At 38.5% G+C, this 17,254-nt stretch overlaps 2 protein-coding genes across 9 annotated transcripts in view; both read left to right on the top strand.

The window, feature by feature from the left end:
* The first annotated feature begins 792 nt into the window (after window positions 1-792).
* On the top strand, window positions 793-4,229 carry LOC107683426 (serine/arginine-rich splicing factor 5-like). Of its 2 annotated transcripts, XM_016479489.1 has the most exons (6): window positions 793-868; window positions 1,483-1,630; window positions 2,392-2,462; window positions 3,344-3,457; window positions 3,537-3,606; window positions 3,870-4,229. In XM_016479489.1, exons 2-6 carry the CDS (start codon window positions 1,505-1,507, stop codon window positions 3,888-3,890), a joined length of 402 nt encoding a protein of 133 aa, XP_016334975.1. In that variant the 5' UTR covers window positions 793-868; window positions 1,483-1,504; the 3' UTR covers window positions 3,891-4,229. The 2 variants fall into 2 exon arrangements, with proteins under 2 accessions (XP_016334975.1, XP_016334967.1); XM_016479481.1 differs by having other exon boundaries at window positions 3,537-4,229.
* Window positions 4,230-8,758: 4,529 nt separating this feature from the next.
* Window positions 8,759-17,254, top strand: part of LOC107681285 (phosphofurin acidic cluster sorting protein 2-like) — a 35,389-nt gene continuing 26,893 nt past the window's right edge. For 6 of the 7 annotated variants that reach the window (XM_016477726.1, XM_016477651.1, XM_016477913.1 and 3 more), the window contains exon 1: window positions 8,759-9,188. In XM_016477726.1, the coding sequence (XP_016333212.1) occupies window positions 9,070-9,188 (119 nt within the window). In that variant the 5' untranslated portion in view covers window positions 8,759-9,069. The remainder of the gene's footprint in view (window positions 9,189-17,254) is intronic. The other variant, XM_016478038.1, reaches the window with a different exon arrangement.

Raw genomic sequence — 17,254 nt, 5'->3', positions numbered from 1 at the left:
ATTTTTCGTTTATACCAAAAATCATTAGGATATTAAGTAAAGATCATGTTCCATGAAGATATTTTTTTTATAATTTCCTACTGTAAATATATTAAAACGTAATTTTTGATTAGTAATATGCATTGCTAAGAACTTCATTTGGGCAACTTTAAAGGCGATTTTGTCAGTATTTTGATCTTTTTGCACCCTCAGATTCCAGATTTTCAAATAGTTGTATCTCGGCCAAATATTATCCTATCCTATCAATGGAAAGCTTATTTATTCAGGTTTCGAACAATTATTAAAACCATTATGACTGTTTTTTTTTTGTGGTCCAGGGTCACATTTGTTCAGCAGTAAAGATAGCCAGATCATGTGATGTCTTTGGTTTCAAAACTGGATCAATCCATTTCCAACTGTGTAAACTGAGCTCAAATGGTGAATATAAATGCTATCAATTAAATGTATTTTAGCACTTTATTTGATTAAATGTTGTATCTTGTATAAGTATATAAGAAATCGTGAAATAACCATTTCCAACACGTTTACGTACGCATGCACGAGCCTCGCCTGCCATTACCCTCCCCCCTTGCGCGTGAACGAGGTTGAGGTCTCTGCAGAGCAAAAGAGGGCGTTTCTGAATTTGTGGGTGTTTTCAAACTGTAGGGTGTTACTCAATCATGCAATAAATATGATCCTCTTACCTAACCCCACCCCTAAACCTACCGTCACTATGACGTCAGCCAATCAGGAAACATGGTCTAGAAACGCCCCGATCTGGTAGCGCTCATTACTTTCCTGCAGAGACCTGAACACGCATATAAATACTTCTGCGCGCGGCCGCGTTCCCCAGTCTCGAAGACAGCGCCATTTTGTCCTGTAAGCAGAGGTGAGAGGACGAAGCCGAATTCTTAAAATTACCTTTTGTTATACATGTATTGTTAGTTTAGTGTTTTATTTGATCTTTGTTATTGCAAAACTAATTCATTTTGACGGTATTTTGTCCATTTTTGCGGTTTAACATAGAGTAAAGCTATCTGCGCATGCTGACTGGGCCTCGACCGCACGGCTGATCCGTGTTCATTAGTCGTGGTATAATTTCTCAAAACGGACTTTCTTGTTTCCCCCCCTGATTTAAAGATATTCGTGATTTATAGCAACACTGTGGTTTTTGGCACTGGATGGGTGTATATAGTAACGTTAATTTTATCAGTATCAATTCAGTGGTTCTGCTGAGTCAACAGGCCGTAACGTTAACTTAGGTGTTTTTGTTTAAATCCTTTTTAGAAACGAGTTTTAGGTTAGTTGAAGACCCCTGTTGCAGAAAACCATATTACTCTCATTTCATGAATCGGTTTGCATGTTTATTTATTTACGTGGACTGACTGGACTAAATGATTATCCTGTGTCATACCGTGTGTGACCAGCAGGCGCACAGATGCGGTTCAAAAGTACGTGTTTGCCAGACTGTTGATTAACAGTACTTTAACGCTCTTTCTCCAGATTTCCCTGATTTTTCATCACCATGAGTGGATGTCGTGTGTTCATCGGCCGTCTGAGCCCTCATGCTCGTGATAGAGACGTGGAGAAGTTTTTTAAAGGCTATGGACGCATTCGGGAGATTAACCTAAAAAACGGGTTTGGCTTTGTGGTGAGTGATTTCACACCTGTAGGTCGATTGCTTTGTTCTGACACCAGGGGTTAAATTGCTACAATGTTGCAATTTCATCTTGGTTCGGTTCGCATTCACAAGGCAATATTTCCAAACAATATTTCCAAACGGACCAAACTTTGTTAATACAAGTCACGTGCCAGTAAACTCTCCTTTAATTGGTCAGAGTGCATCTGTTTATTTTCCGGAATTCCGTTCAAAGTTGTCATCCATTAGGATATATATATATATTTGTTGACGGAGTTTCTTTGCCTTTAAGTGCTCACTAAACACTTTATAAATTACTGTGTATTTGTGTGTTTTGGAGAGCTGTTCGGCAATCTGTTCGTCTGACCAAATTTCAGTTAAACATTTCACTTTTTCCCTACTCCAAGTTAGCCCACGGTTCATTTTGGGAGCCATTAGCAATACAATCCCTGCTACGTAATTACCCATCATACATTGTGGCACAGCCTGGTCCGTTGGGTCGGATTGCTTTCACACTTATAGCAAACCGCTCCAGAGTTCGTTTGCAATCGGGCCAGGACCACCTCGTTCAAGCGGTCTCGGAGCGGTTGTTTTGGTGCGGATCCGAGTGCGATTGCTGTGTTCACATATGCCTAAACGAACCGAATCAAGGGAGAAAACGCACCAGGTTCCGAAACAAACGCTCAGGTGTGAAAACCCCCCTTATGGTCTTTTATGTGTGAGGTGATGGTGAAACCTGTGTCTTACTGCCCCCTGCTGTCTGTTTTTCACAGGAGTTTGATGACCACAGGGATGCAGATGACGCAGTGTATGAGCTGAATGGAAAAGAGCTGTGCAGTGAGAGGTGAGACTGAATCCAGAGCTGCTTACACCATCTGCCTAATGTCGATGATTGTTTCAGTCTTGTTTCACGCGGTTGAAGTTGGCATTAAATGAAAATTCACCCTATTACATTAATGCGTGTTAAAGATCTTATAGAGTTCTGTGACTGCTAAACCCTGAAGACTAATTCACCCTAATTCCCTAGAGATTTTTCTATGGGTTTTTATAATTGGGTTTTTCAATTTGAGGAAAACAAGGTCTGTGGTAAATATAAATTGAAAATACTTGGACGTGTTGCTCTGTGGTATAAATTAAACCCTGAAGACTAATTCACCCTAATTCCCTAGAGATTTTTCTATGGGTTTTTATAATTGGGTTTTTCAGTTTGAGGAAAACAAGGTCTGTGGTAAATATAAATTGAAAATACTTGGACGTGTTGCTCTGTGGTATAAATTACACACACACCCATACTAAAACTGCGTAGTTATACATATGAGGCAGTTTTTTTAATTTTTAAATTGTATTTCAAGTTGTTTACCATGACTTAAAACACCCCATTTTATAAACCCCCATAGGAAATTCTCAAAGGAACCCATGGCGAATTAATTTCTAGGTTTAGATATCATGGCTGCTGCATTCCATTGTGAGCAATCTGCATGTGCAATCATTTAAAAAAACAAAGACGCTTAATCCCTGTCCCCGCAAGCCCTTGTTCGTTTGCCTCCACTTTTGAATGAAAAGCCCACATCTCAAAATCCAATCAGTAACCGATGTATAGAAAGTCTCTGGTATACATTTATTTTCAACATTTTTAATACTCCGATGTACCTCACAATATAGAAAAAAAAGATCTGTTGCTACTTAAGATTTATCATTACTTGAATGGTTTTCTCTTAACTCCAGGGTGACCATTGAACATGCCCGTTCTCGCCGAGGAAGAGGTGGAGGCCCAGGAATGGGAGGCCGTTTCTCTCCACGCTTTGCAGGGTATCGTAAATCCCGCAGTGTGGGTTCCAGGTGTGCAAGCATATTGAGACAATCATATGCTGTTTGTTGCATTATAGTTCAAATGAGCTAACCTCTCCCCTTCTCTCAGGTATGGACCACCTGTGCGCACGGAGCACAGAGTCGTTGTGGAGAATCTCTCCTCTCGCATCAGCTGGCAGGTGAGTGTCCCGAGCTGTAGCAGCAGAGCAGTGTAGCAGCCTTCTGTGTTAGCGATTCATCCCTGCACTACTTTTGCCTTTGACATCTGTACAAGCACACACAAAATTAGTTGTCTTTGTTACTGTTAATCTGGAAGTACTTTTTTTTTTTTTTTCTCCTCTCTCTTCACCTCAGCCAAACCTTAAATAAGTAAAAATGATGATTTTAATGCTGAAAGGATCTCTAACCCAGACCCATGTTTTTCAAACCTTTTCTTTAACAGCTGTGCTCTGGTATTCTTTAATTGGAGTTGCATGCACAGCCTCCGAGGTGCATAGCGCCCTCCCCTGGTTGTGTTCTGAATAGTGTCCCTGTGGTGGCTCACCCGACACGCAGTGTCTGCCGGTCTAAGTCTTGGCTGGGTCCGTAGCACCAGACAGAGCCGTAGCACAGGATAGCCTTAGAGGAGCTGGGTAGCCGCTCTCTGGAGGGTCTGTGATGTCAGATCTGCTCCATCCCCCCCGATCTGCTGTTTGGGTCTTATTCTGTTGGTGCTGAAGCGGGGAGGGGGACAGGGTTTTGGCCCCTCCCCCATCCTCTCTCTCTCTCTCTCTGGTGGGGTCCGTTCTTATGGAGGCCGGATGGGTCATAAATGTTTTGTATGCATTGCAAAAAATGAATTTTATTATTTTTTTTTCAATGTGAATATCAAAACATCCTTAAATCAGGATACATTTATTTGAGATGCGAATGTAAAATGAAGGCTTAGAAAAATTGAACCAATTAAGTGAAGTAAAAACAAGGTACAAAATATCTGTATTTTCCAAGTATTCAAGCCTTGGGCTTTTTTTTAATGAAAAAGTGGTTATTTGTTGTTGATAAAACTATTTTTTTGTGCTCCCTCAGCAGTTACTTTTAAAGAACAAATTGACATTGCACAGTCTTATTTTCTTTATTTGGGCTTGAAAAGTTTCTCATTTGCTTTCATAAAACCTGCAGAAACCCTGACACCGTCTTGACCTGTTTTTCTTCTCTTCGCAGTCGTAGTAGGAGTCGTTCCCGCAGCAGAAGCAGCTCTCGTTCCCGCTCGCCCAGTCGGAGTCGCAGCCCTGAGCGTGGAAGCAAACGCTCCCGCAGTCGCTCAGCCAGTCGCACCCCAGAGAAGAAGACTACCAGTAACCGCTCTCCCTCCCGCTCTCTGTCTCCTCTGAGGAAACAGAGCCGCTCCCGATCTGCCTCTGCAGAGAGTCAGCACTGAAACTAATTTTGTGTGCGACTTTTTTTCTTTTTTTCTTTTCCACTTATTAATGTGGCATATGTCATTGTGCTACTTTAGTGTAAATTACTTACTGTGAGTTGAATGGGTGAGTGTGTGTGTGTGATGTTTTGATTTATTTCTTATCCTGAGGAACTCGGTGGGTTTAAGAGATAATGGAGTGGGTTAAGACTAGATATTTTTCACAATGTCTTTCTTTGATTTTTATTTGATCAATATCAATCCTGGAGTACTTCTGTAGAGAACTTAAATGTATATGGGTTTTGTTTCTCAAACTCGCCTGTTAATTTTTGTTTGTCTTTATGGTTGTTCAACAGAAGGGTTATGCCTGTATATACACTCTGGAATAAAGTATATTGGTATTTGCCAGAGAAAGAAGTGTTTCTTCTAGTGCCCTCAGATGTGTGCTTAATTTGATTAGTGTGCCTCTGCATTGGTTACAAACACCACAGCTTAATTATCTACCTTGTAACTTTTAACTGTTATCTGATTTGCAGTAAAATAAACTCCTTGCCATCATTGTTCATTAGTCATGTAAAGTTTGAAATCAAGTCTCTGTGCTGATCTTAAGATCAGTCCACTAGGTGATGCTGCTTTATAGTTTGCAAAGAAGTCTACGACCAGACATTTACACCGTTTGATCTTCACAGTAATCGTATATTAGAAATGTAATCTTTCATTGGGTGACTAGGAGCGTTCAAAAGTGAACCTTGATTTTAACTTTGATTTCTGAAAAAACTAGATCAAATGTTTTCGAGGGTATCTGTATCAAACAACTACCTTTTTGTTTATTTGATAAACAAAAAGATATGCATCTGCATCAGTGGCTGCATGTCTGTGGGAATCGGTAGTTTCCATCTAGGGCCTCAACATATACACAGCACAGAAACCAGGAGTTATTGATTCAGATAATACTGTATGAGAAACACTTGAAACCTGTATGTTATAAATCGATCTCTTGCTATGAGGATCTTGACAACCACATACTGAAAAATATGAATGGGAGGCGATATTGTAACATCTGCACTGTCCAAGGAGAAAAAACCAACCCTCCCTCCATGCCTCTACCAGCCCTTTAATCATTTTGCTCATAAAACTAGTGCTCTCTGCACTGCGTGAAAAGTTTCTCATTTGCTTTCATAAAACCTGCAGAAACCCTGACACCGTCTTGACCTGTTTTTCTTCTCTTCGCAGTCGTAGTAGGAGTCGTTCCCGCAGCAGAAGCAGCTCTCGTTCCCGCTCGCCCAGTCGGAGTCGCAGCCCTGAGCGTGGAAGCAAACGCTCCCGCAGTCGCTCAGCCAGTCGCACCCCAGAGAAGAAGACTACCAGTAACCGCTCTCCCTCCCGCTCTCTGTCTCCTCTGAGGAAACAGAGCCGCTCCCGATCTGCCTCTGCAGAGAGTCAGCACTGAAACTAATTTTGTGTGCGACTTTTTTTCTTTTTTTCTTTTCCACTTATTAATGTGGCATATGTCATTGTGCTACTTTAGTGTAAATTACTTACTGTGAGTTGAATGGGTGAGTGTGTGTGTGTGATGTTTTGATTTATTTCTTATCCTGAGGAACTCGGTGGGTTTAAGAGATAATGGAGTGGGTTAAGACTAGATATTTTTCACAATGTCTTTCTTTGATTTTTATTTGATCAATATCAATCCTGGAGTACTTCTGTAGAGAACTTAAATGTATATGGGTTTTGTTTCTCAAACTCGCCTGTTAATTTTTGTTTGTCTTTATGGTTGTTCAACAGAAGGGTTATGCCTGTATATACACTCTGGAATAAAGTATATTGGTATTTGCCAGAGAAAGAAGTGTTTCTTCTAGTGCCCTCAGATGTGTGCTTAATTTGATTAGTGTGCCTCTGCATTGGTTACAGACACCACAGCTTAATTATCTACCTTGTAACTTTTAACTGTTATCTGATTTGCAGTAAAATAAACTCCTTGCCATCATTGTTCATTAGTCATGTAAAGTTTGAAATCAAGTCTCTGTGCTGATCTTAAGATCAGTCCACTAGGTGATGCTGCTTTATAGTTTGCAAAGAAGTCTACGACCAGACATTTACACCGTTTGATCTTCACAGTAATCGTATATTAGAAATGTAATCTTTCATTGGGTGACTAGGAGCGTTCAAAAGTGAACCTTGATTTTAACTTTGATTTCTGAAAAAACTAGATCAAATGTTTTCGAGGGTATCTGTATCAAACAACTACCTTTTTGTTTATTTGATAAACAAAAAGATATGCATCTGCATCAGTGGCTGCATGTCTGTGGGAATCGGTAGTTTCCATCTAGGGCCTCAACATATACACAGCACAGAAACCAGGAGTTATTGATTCAGATAATACTGTATGAGAAACACTTGAAACCTGTATGTTATAAATCGATCTCTTGCTATGAGGATCTTGACAACCACATACTGAAAAATATGAATGGGAGGCGATATTGTAACATCTGCACTGTCCAAGGAGAAAAAACCAACCCTCCCTCCATGCCTCTACCAGCCCTTTAATCATTTTGCTCATAAAACTAGTGCTCTCTGCACTGCGACGCTCTCGTCAAGGGCAAACAGATAAAATAATACTGCAAACAAACAACAGAAGTGTTTTGAGATCAGATGGCTAAGAGCAATTTGTTCCTTATGAGAATACATTTGTTGTTTGAGAAATACACACACAAAACGGAGACCGCGAGACCCAGAGAGAAGCGTTTGCGCTGATGATGCACGTCAGAAAACCAGAAGTCGCAACGGTAACTATAACCATGGTGTTGTGGCAGAAATAGTCGAATCAATGTTATTGCATTATTCATTTCAGGTTTTGTACAACCATTTGAGAGAGAAATTCTAGCACTTTTCAATGACTTTCAAACATTTCACCCAACTGTTTCCAGCACTTTAAAGTTATAAAAATTATCCAATTTAAATGTTAGCCTATTTTAATGACCAAAATATACTTTGTGGTAAACAAACACGGTAAATTAAAAACTACTTCAAATGACCACTATTACCAGTAGATGGCAGCAGAGGAGCATTTATTGGCTTATTAGACATTCATCACTACTTTTTGCTTTATATTTTGAAATGATAAAAATCACTATTATAAAATATCAAATCATCAATAAATCAAATTTTGTCACAAAGTGCCTTGAAATGTTTTTTTTTCTTCAATTTGCATTTGAATCACACAGTGAACAAATCACCATGATCATAGTTATCACGGTATTGTTAAAAAGTGTTGAAAATGTTCAAAAAGTACTCATACACACAAGCTGAAGGTGGACATTTTCAACAAGTAATTTTCGGAAATTGCGCCACTGCATCTACACGACACAAACTTGTATTATTTGAACAAGTTTTATTACATTTCGTTCCTGAAATCCACCCTTCACCTGGGATCAGGATAATCTTGATTTTTTTGGATAAAAGATTATATAAGTATATTTTATTATATTATTATCTTTAGAGAATGCTAGTGTTATAAGTGAAATTGATGTCCAGGATACTGGGAATTTGGAGTAGCTATATAATAATATAATATAATGACAGAATATTATAAAAAGATATTTGTGAGATATTTAAAAGATAATTAACCCATGTTAAGATCCATTATTGTTATTTTATTTATATTTTACCTTGACCAACTTAATCATGCAGTAGATACCATAAATGTTTAATGCTTGCTTTTTGCAAAACTGGTGGAAATAAGCAAGTCCCAATACCCAGTATACTAACGTTACCAGTATGTTTAAGTCCAAATGTCCTTTACTTGCAAGCACCGTAATAAAATACTTTAACTGTACACTCCCAGCATGACGTAACAGTTCATTTATAAACAGCACTAACGTTATGTACTTTCTCTAGCTGTCCCGTTATTTACTGCCCATCGAGTGTGCAAGAGCGCAGATGAGCCAGTCGCTGGTACAACCCTTGGTCACGTGACTTCCTGCGGCGAGATACTGCTGCTGCAGTTTCTTGTCGCAAGCGCTCGGTGCACGATGTGGAAATTCCGAACCACAGCGGCATGAAGCTGCACGCAGACACCGTACGCGAATCGCTGCGCCACCCGTGAACGGTAACCCGGCTCCATAGAGCAGCGGATTAACAGCCGTTTGAGCGGGAAGGATTTAGATCCAGCGCGTTCCTGAGGGAGAAGTTTGATCGCTGTGTGTGTCGGTGTCGGCTGGAGGTGTACGGGACACCAGCAGCGAGAATGGCGGAGAGAAGTGGCCGGTTAAGCTTCCCCGGGAGCGGGGCGCTAAACAGACCGGTGCCTATGAACCTGTTCGCCACCTGGGAGATAGACGGCTCCTCTCCTAACTGCATCCCCAGGTGAGAGTCACGCGTGATCGGACACACAGGTGGGCTGTTTGTGAGCGGGCGGGCAGGCAGGTGCACGGCGACAGGGAGTGGTGTGTGTCTGTGTTAGACAGAGAAAGGGTGTGTGAACTAGTTTTGATTATTGTGGTGCACTGATGTCAGCATCGGATCACGGTGGGACAAATCCAGTGATGTTCTGCAGATTAGTACCGCTTTTCTGTCATTCACCATTAACTGTTAAAATGTGACCCGATTGCTCTTTTATCACTAGTCTTTTAGAGGTGATTATTATTATTATTATTAATTTCAGTTCTGCTTGGCGCGAACACAAACAAACTCTTTGGCCTTTGTGACGTCGGGTTCCGCTCTTGCGCCGCGCTCGGGTGAGCTGGCACGCTTTTTGTTATGAATCGGGTTCGCCGGAGGGGTCGAGCTGTCATCAACACGGGCCGGTGTCGTGCAGAATAACCCAGTGGGTCTACTAGATGCACTGCCACCGGAACATAACGTTCAGACCCAGAATTTCAGAGACTGCTACTTCTTTATTTGCTGTCATGAGTCATCAACATATAAATGTATTTATTTATTTCTAAACCACAAATTAGATCAAAACAGGCTTGACTAAAACCATATGTGTGCTGGCATTTGTTTCTGTCCCATATAATAGTTATGATGAACTATGGGTGGTGTCCACAAATGACCTTTAAAAGGCAGTTCGCCCATAAAAGAAAATTCTGTCTTCATTTACACACCCTCATCACTTACAGGAGAAATTATAATGCCTGACTTGCCTGTAATGATAATTTTTTCACTGCAGTTGCAAAGAATGGGGAGGGACCAGAGCTTTCAAGCTTCAAAAGCTATCATAAACTGGGCCCTATAAAGACCACAAGTCTTCTGAAGTCACGTGATAGCTTTGTGTGAGGAGCAGTTCAAAGTGAAAGTCATATTTCACTGAACAAATCATTCTTTTGAGTCTTGTCTTTTCAATGAATCAAGTAGTTCACAAAACCAGACTGAATGGTTTGTTCAGCATTTGGATTGATCAAGTTCTCGAGTTCTCCTCACTGACTAAATGATCCAGTCTAAAGGAAGAGGATGATTTTTTTGTGAAAAACAACTTCTCATGGCTATAGAGCTGAAATATAGTGTGGATTACTTTTCATGTTGCTTTTTTTGTCATTTTGGAGCTTCACAGTCCTACTCTGTAAAAAATACCCCATTAAAGGGGTGGTATTATGCTTTTTCACTTTTTCAACTTTAGTTAGTCTGTAATGTTGCTGTTTGAGCATAAAAAAGATCTGCGAAGTTACAAAGCTTGAAGTCCAATTCAAAAGGAGATATTTTATTTAACAGAAATCACTTTTTAAAAACTACAACGAACGACTTGTTTGGACTACAACGCATATTTTCCGGGATTTGTGATATCACAGATATCGACGAATGGGACGAGACCTGGTTGAGCTGCACTAGAGAAGGGAACGAGTGTTATCACTATGTCAGAGACACGCTAGCTTTCCCAAGGCAGACGAACTTAGAGTGGTTACAATCATCCGGGTTTAAATTGCGCTCAAATTTATTTGATTTTGACGCAATATTTACACTGAAGCTTGCAGGCGGCTATGGTAAGGGGCATGACATTTCCCGACCAGGCGCCGAGTGCTGCCAATCACAACACACACTGGCCCGGATAACCAATCACAGCACATTTCGTATTTCAGAAGGCGGGCCTTCATTTGATACAGGAACTATTCGAGCCGTTCATACCAGACTGGGGAGAGAGGTGTTGTAATCATGTAAAATATGTGAAAAATAATGTGTCTTTCGAACAACCTAGTATGAGAGCCTGTTCTAGTACATCCCCAAAACAAAATCAAGACTTTGTAAAAGAGCATAATAGGACCCCTTTAAATATCTAGTAAAAAAAGTGGTATGGTTGCAAGAAGTTCATTGTAATAAATGCTACGACAATGTTTTCGGTATTATGGGATGCCTGTGTATTTTACAATAATTGTATATTTTATTAAGTTATATAATGTTAATATACTAAACTATGTGAACTACCAAAATCCACTTTTTACATTAAAATGTATCACCCTAATAATGCAGGTGGCAATAGAAAGCTACATGTTGAATACTCCTCACAAATTTACCTTTTCTGTTACACAAAAAAACATCATTCAGGTTTTGAACGACACAATGGTTAGAAATGACAGAATTTTCATTTTCTGGTGAGCTATCCCTTTAAAACAGCCTGAACTGGAGCAAATGGTGAGATGGATGGGGAATAAAGAGAGAGAGATGTGCCTTATGAATTCTTGATCATAATAAAAGATTCACAACTGTACCACAGACATATTTTCCCCCAGGCCCTTTGTCTGCTCACTGTATATGTGTGAGGAGCACGACATTTGCCCGTAGAATTCTAACAGTTAATTATGTGTTAATTTAAAGGTCTGTTCTGTGCACATAATTGAAGCTGAGAGCAGAATCTGAGAGAAACAACTCATCACAGTGAGACACACTCATACATCTCCGTCATAAAAATGACATTAGCTTTAGTTTTTAATGAACTAATTAATGAGCTACAGCAGCTGGTCTTCTGAGCTTTTCTGTAGGATTTTCCCCTTGAGCTTCCACTGCAGTGGGTGTGGCCTAGTTTGGAGATACTGTCTGATTGGCTAGGCCTGAAGTGGTGGGTCCGTATTGTAGGACTGCTTTTCTTATTTCTGGCTGAGAATTGTGAATATATTATCTAAGTGGCACTCAGAGATGTTTTGCCGGTTTTCTGGTGAACATTTAATTCTTTGCAGTGTTGTTATTGTTAACTGAATCTATAAAAATATTTTTTTAATTAAACATGCATCTGACACTCAGTCAATGTGTCTGAATGAATGAATTTGTGTTGAATGACAAGAATCATCATCATTCAGATTTACACTGCAAAATAGGTCATAACACATAGTCTGAAGCCTGTGTGATTGTTGTGTGTTATGATAGATTTGATAGATTTAAAAGGGCTTAATATTAGTTCACTGTAGCTGGCATAATCCTCACGTTCAATTAAGCTGTCAGAGCCGTCACATTCTGACTGGTTGAGTCCCGCTGAAGTCAGTCAGAGACTATCAGAGTGTGAGAAAACAGAAGGTAACTGAATGCTACAAGGCATAGAAGTGTCAACCATGAATAAAATAAATAAAGCAGAAAAGCTGATCCGCGTCTATCATGTTAGTCATTCACTTTTCAGTACATCATTTGAATGTGAAGTGCGTTGAAATCTGTGAGAAATGTTTGTGTAATATGACGATTTGTTCTGTAACTGGATTGTAGAAAGCAGTCTTGTTATTGTTAACTGAAACTAAAACTTCACTAATTGAAATAAAGCTGAAACAATAGCTGAAATGTGAATATTAGATGAAGTTGAAGTACTAACATTGATAAAGGTACTGAAATAGGCCTAAAAGTTAAAGCAATATAGAAATATAAAAAAACCAAAAACAACAATGAATAAAACCACATAGCAAAATTACTAAGACTTAAAGGCGAAGCGGATATCGTCCTCTTTTGGAAGACCAAACAAAGTAGTTTCGCTTTCACAACGAAGCACACAGTGTCTCCATGACATGGCGGCAGCGGCAACAATACTACAGGGAGACTAAAAGTTACGCCTTCTTTCTTTGCGTGAACATTTGGGCAGCATTATGCAAATCTTCCCACATAGTGAGGTAGATATGTGGGGGCATGTTAGAACGAGCCGTTTTAGGTAGGCGTGGTTAACTTTTAACTTTTATAAAGAATATCTCTTTGGATTTGAGACTTTAGTCTTTGCAACTTTACAGATCTTCTTTATGCACCAAGAGCTTGTAACGCTCCAAAGAGAAAGGAAAAATTGAAATCGCATCATATGACCCCTTTAAACTAAAATTGAAACGAAAAGTGAAAATGTATAAATAAAAGCTCATTCAAAATACTATTATAGGAAGTTATGCGGTCATGTCTTGATAAATGAAATTGTTCTTGTTCTTTTGAGTTCATTGTACTATGAAAACTTGCATTCAACTTCCTCCAGAAAATCTAAAAATACCATCTACTAAAACTGTGCTGCCAAAATGGTTTGTTTCTGACATCAGAAACCTAAACTTATTAACACATGGCCGCCCACGTTTACACATCAACAACGCCTGTTCAGTGTTGAGCGTGGCCCGTCTAGTCACGTTGAAGTAATACTGAGGCAGTAGGAATGATATTGTTAGTCCTAAAAACCAGAAAACTTATTTACATTTAATTATAGCTAATATCAATGGCAGATATTACAATTCTATACTATTTTGTCTAAATAAATTCAAAATGAAGCATTACGAACTAAAATCAGTAATTTTAAATACTACAAGTGAATTTAGGCATGACAACGTTATAATGTATAGTATGAAAAATGGATATTCATTTTGAGATTTGCTATAGATTTAATTTCACAGCGTTATTAAATGATTCATGTTTTTAAATATTAAATTTGAGTGTTACATGATGAAAAGGTAATTTAATAGTAAAAATAAGGAAAATAAGCACTATTTAAATAACCAGTTTTAATAGGGTTGCAAAGGGGTGGAAAATGTCCGTTACATTTCCGAAAACTTTCCAAAAATCCCTGGAATATTCCAAAAAATCCTGGAAATTTTCCACATTTTTGCAACCCTAGTTTGAACTAATAAAAAAAACTCTAATATTGGCTGATAAGTGATTTTCTGTATATCCTGAGAGTAAAATTACATTCACTAGCAGGAGCTTAAATACAAACTTATTGTTTATAGTGACGCTGTGCTGCTGACTGTGTGCATGACCCCATTATGGTCCTCCTTTGTATCTTCTCAAGTGGGCATCGTTTTCACTAAAACAATAGAAATCTCTCTCTCTCTGATTGAACAGGCTGTGCTAGGCAGTCATATTTGTGTGTGTTGGAGGAGTGTATGCTGCGTTCTCACCCAGAGGGAAGAAACAGTCACGGCTTTGTCTTTAACGCACCCACAGCCATTCTTACACACACACACACACACACACACTGACAGGAGCAGGGTAAATAGCTGTATTGTTTATATGGTAAACCGCTGGTTTGTTTTGGAGTGTTTTGTTGTGTATTTTTTGTGTACATTCTTGATTCGGGGGGATAGCAGATGCTATTACTTTAAAGCTCTTTAATGGAACAATGAATGACGGTGCAGCTCTTTTGTAGCACATGGTCTAAGTCTGTACATCAGTGCCTATTATAGCACTGCTCTATAGTCCATTGAAGTCAATTTTAACCTAGAGGACTAATGTTACTAATGTTGCTATGTACCCTCAGGAATTTTAACTGGGTTTTAAGAATAGTGGTTTTCAATGTATGTGAAAAATGTTTACTTGAAATATCATTTTTACATACATGAATTATACCACAAAGGTGAGTGCTTGATGAACTCAAACCGTTGTAGCTGTTCTATAGCAACTTGTTATACACACACACACACACACACACAGAGATAGAACCGTTCAAAAGTTTGGTAGTCAGTACCCTTTTTTTGGACAGAAATGATCTTTGACAATTTTTTCAGTAAGGACACATTAAATTGATCAAAATTTACAGTAAATATATTTATAATGTTACAAAAGCTTTCTATATCAAATAAATACTGTTCTTTTGAACTTGCTATTCATCAATAAAGCTTGAAAATATGTATCATGGTTTCCACAAAAACATCAGTTTTCAACATTGACAGTAATAAAAAAAAAAGTTTCTTGAGCACCAAATCAGCATATTAGAATGATTTCTGAAGGATCATGTGACACTGAAGACTGGAGTAAAGGCTGCTGAAAATTCAGCTTTGCCATCACAGGAATAAATTACTTTTTAAATTATATTAAAGTAGAAAACGGTTATTTTAAATTTTAATAATAGGCTATTTCATAATATTACTGTTTTTACTGTATTTTTGGTTATATATATAATTAGTCTTTATGTTTAATATAACTAGAATTTATCTGTGCATATGGCAGGAAATGAAGTGACTTCTTGCACACACACACACACACCCCTACTGCAGTCAATAGCCAGTCGTTCAGATTATAAAATTCCTCTGACTTTGTTCTGAATGTTTGCTGATGTCTCCTTTTACACCTACATCATATAAAATCACGACACAGGAACTTCAAACCCGTGTGTGTGTGTGTGTGTGTGTGTGTGTGTGTGTGTGTGTGTGTTTTGCTCTCTAATTGTGTTTGGTTCTCATTCCTTCAGATTCCAGTCTGGTCAAGTCTGAAGGTTTGTTAAAAAGGACCGACTGTGACAAGCACACACACACACACACCCCTACTGCAGTCAATAGCCAGTCGTTCAGATTATAAAATTCCTCTGACTTTGTTCTGAATGTTTGCTGATGTCTCCTTTTACACCTACATCATATAAAATCACGACACAGGAACTTCAAACCCAGTTCATCAGGTTCTGTGAAAACAGCCTACAATGTCATGTTTGACGTTTTTTTAGCAGAGCTGGTGTTTGCATGTGGTCAAAAATAAAGTCAATAATCATGCTTTTGGTCTGAAGAGACATTCGGGTTTAGAACAACATGAGGGTGAGTTATTGATGACAGAATTGATATTTTTGGGTGAACTGTTCCTTTAAAGTCACCTAGATCCTTCTTCATAAACCAAGTACCTTCATATTTTTTGTGCTGAAATTATTTTGATGGACTTATTTAAACTCTGTTGATCAAAGTGTATTAGCAGTGCAGCTCTTTGTAAAAATTGATCATCAACATCACCGTGAGGTCCAGAGATTCAGAAGATTCCAGAGCAAACCGGCATCTGAGCACACCCTAAAGAACAGATGCCTTACACCCTGGGGATTCTGGGAGTCTGCACACCAAAGACAAAAATAGCTGGTTTGTGGACCATGACCTGCTCTTTCCCAGAAGCCCCGGTGTGAGCCAGCAGCAGTAGGGCTTTGAATTATGGTTATCAAGAATGCAAAACTAGCCTGAACATCCTGATCACATGTGCATGACCACATGGCAGTGGGGCACATTGGTTTTGTGTTTAAATAAAGCTGTGGCCAACTTGAATTCTCCATTCCTGATCACTGCAGGTGTGTCTGTTTGTTGTGTAAAGACAGAAACTAACACAGTGTTTAACCAAACACTGGATATGAAAAAATGCACAACTGTGTGTGTAAATATATTACACGTACAAATAGAAAATATCAGTTCACAATTTTTCAGTCAGCTGCGCTGTTTTCTGTTCTGCATTTCAGATCTTGTCATTTATTTATCTCTTCTGTAAAGCGTGGGAATTTTGGTCTATAGGACTATAGATTGTATCACGATGGTTAACAAGTTATCCAGCAACTGTCTAGGCACTTAGTGAGGTCGACAATCTCATTTCATAGCGATACATATTCAGATAGATGTCTTTAACTGTTGTCACATCTTGCAATGTTTTTGATTGTCCTCAAGTAGACCTTTTCTCAGAATTAACAAGTTATTTAAATTACTTAACCAACTGGTTCATCCACTAAACATTCACCTTAAGTTTGAAAACCAGAAAGTGCCTAAATACATTCATATTTTTGAATGGTTCATACACTATCATTCAAAAGTCTGTTTTTTAAATGTTTTTAAAAGAAGTCTCTTATGCTCACCATAATTTAAATAATTTAAAATAAGTTTAATATATTTTAAAATATAATTTATTTCTGTGATGGCAAAGCTGAATTTGTCAGTCTTCAGTGTCACATGAGAAATCATTCTAATATGCTGACATGTTTTATTATTATCAATGCTAATGAAAACAGTTGTGCTTGATATATTCCCATGAGATTCATTTTATATTCATTTTTGTCAGGATTCTTTGATGAATCGATAGTTCAAAAGAACAGCTTTTATTTGAAATTAGAAATATTTTGTAACATTTTAATGGCTTTACTGTCACTTTTTATCAGCTTAATGCATCCTTGCTGAATAAAAGTGTTAATTTCTTAAAAAAACAAAACAAAACAAAAAACATACTGACCCCAAACTTTTAAATGGTAGGGTATATATATATATATA

The sequence above is a fragment of the Sinocyclocheilus anshuiensis genome, unplaced genomic scaffold (genome assembly GCF_001515605.1).
Source record: "Sinocyclocheilus anshuiensis isolate Anshui unplaced genomic scaffold, SAMN03320099.WGS_v1.1 scaffold413, whole genome shotgun sequence".
NCBI lineage: Eukaryota > Metazoa > Chordata > Actinopteri > Cypriniformes > Cyprinidae > Sinocyclocheilus > Sinocyclocheilus anshuiensis.
The sequence above is the reverse complement of the archived record's forward strand: the minus strand, read 5'-3'. Positions and strand labels throughout refer to the sequence as shown.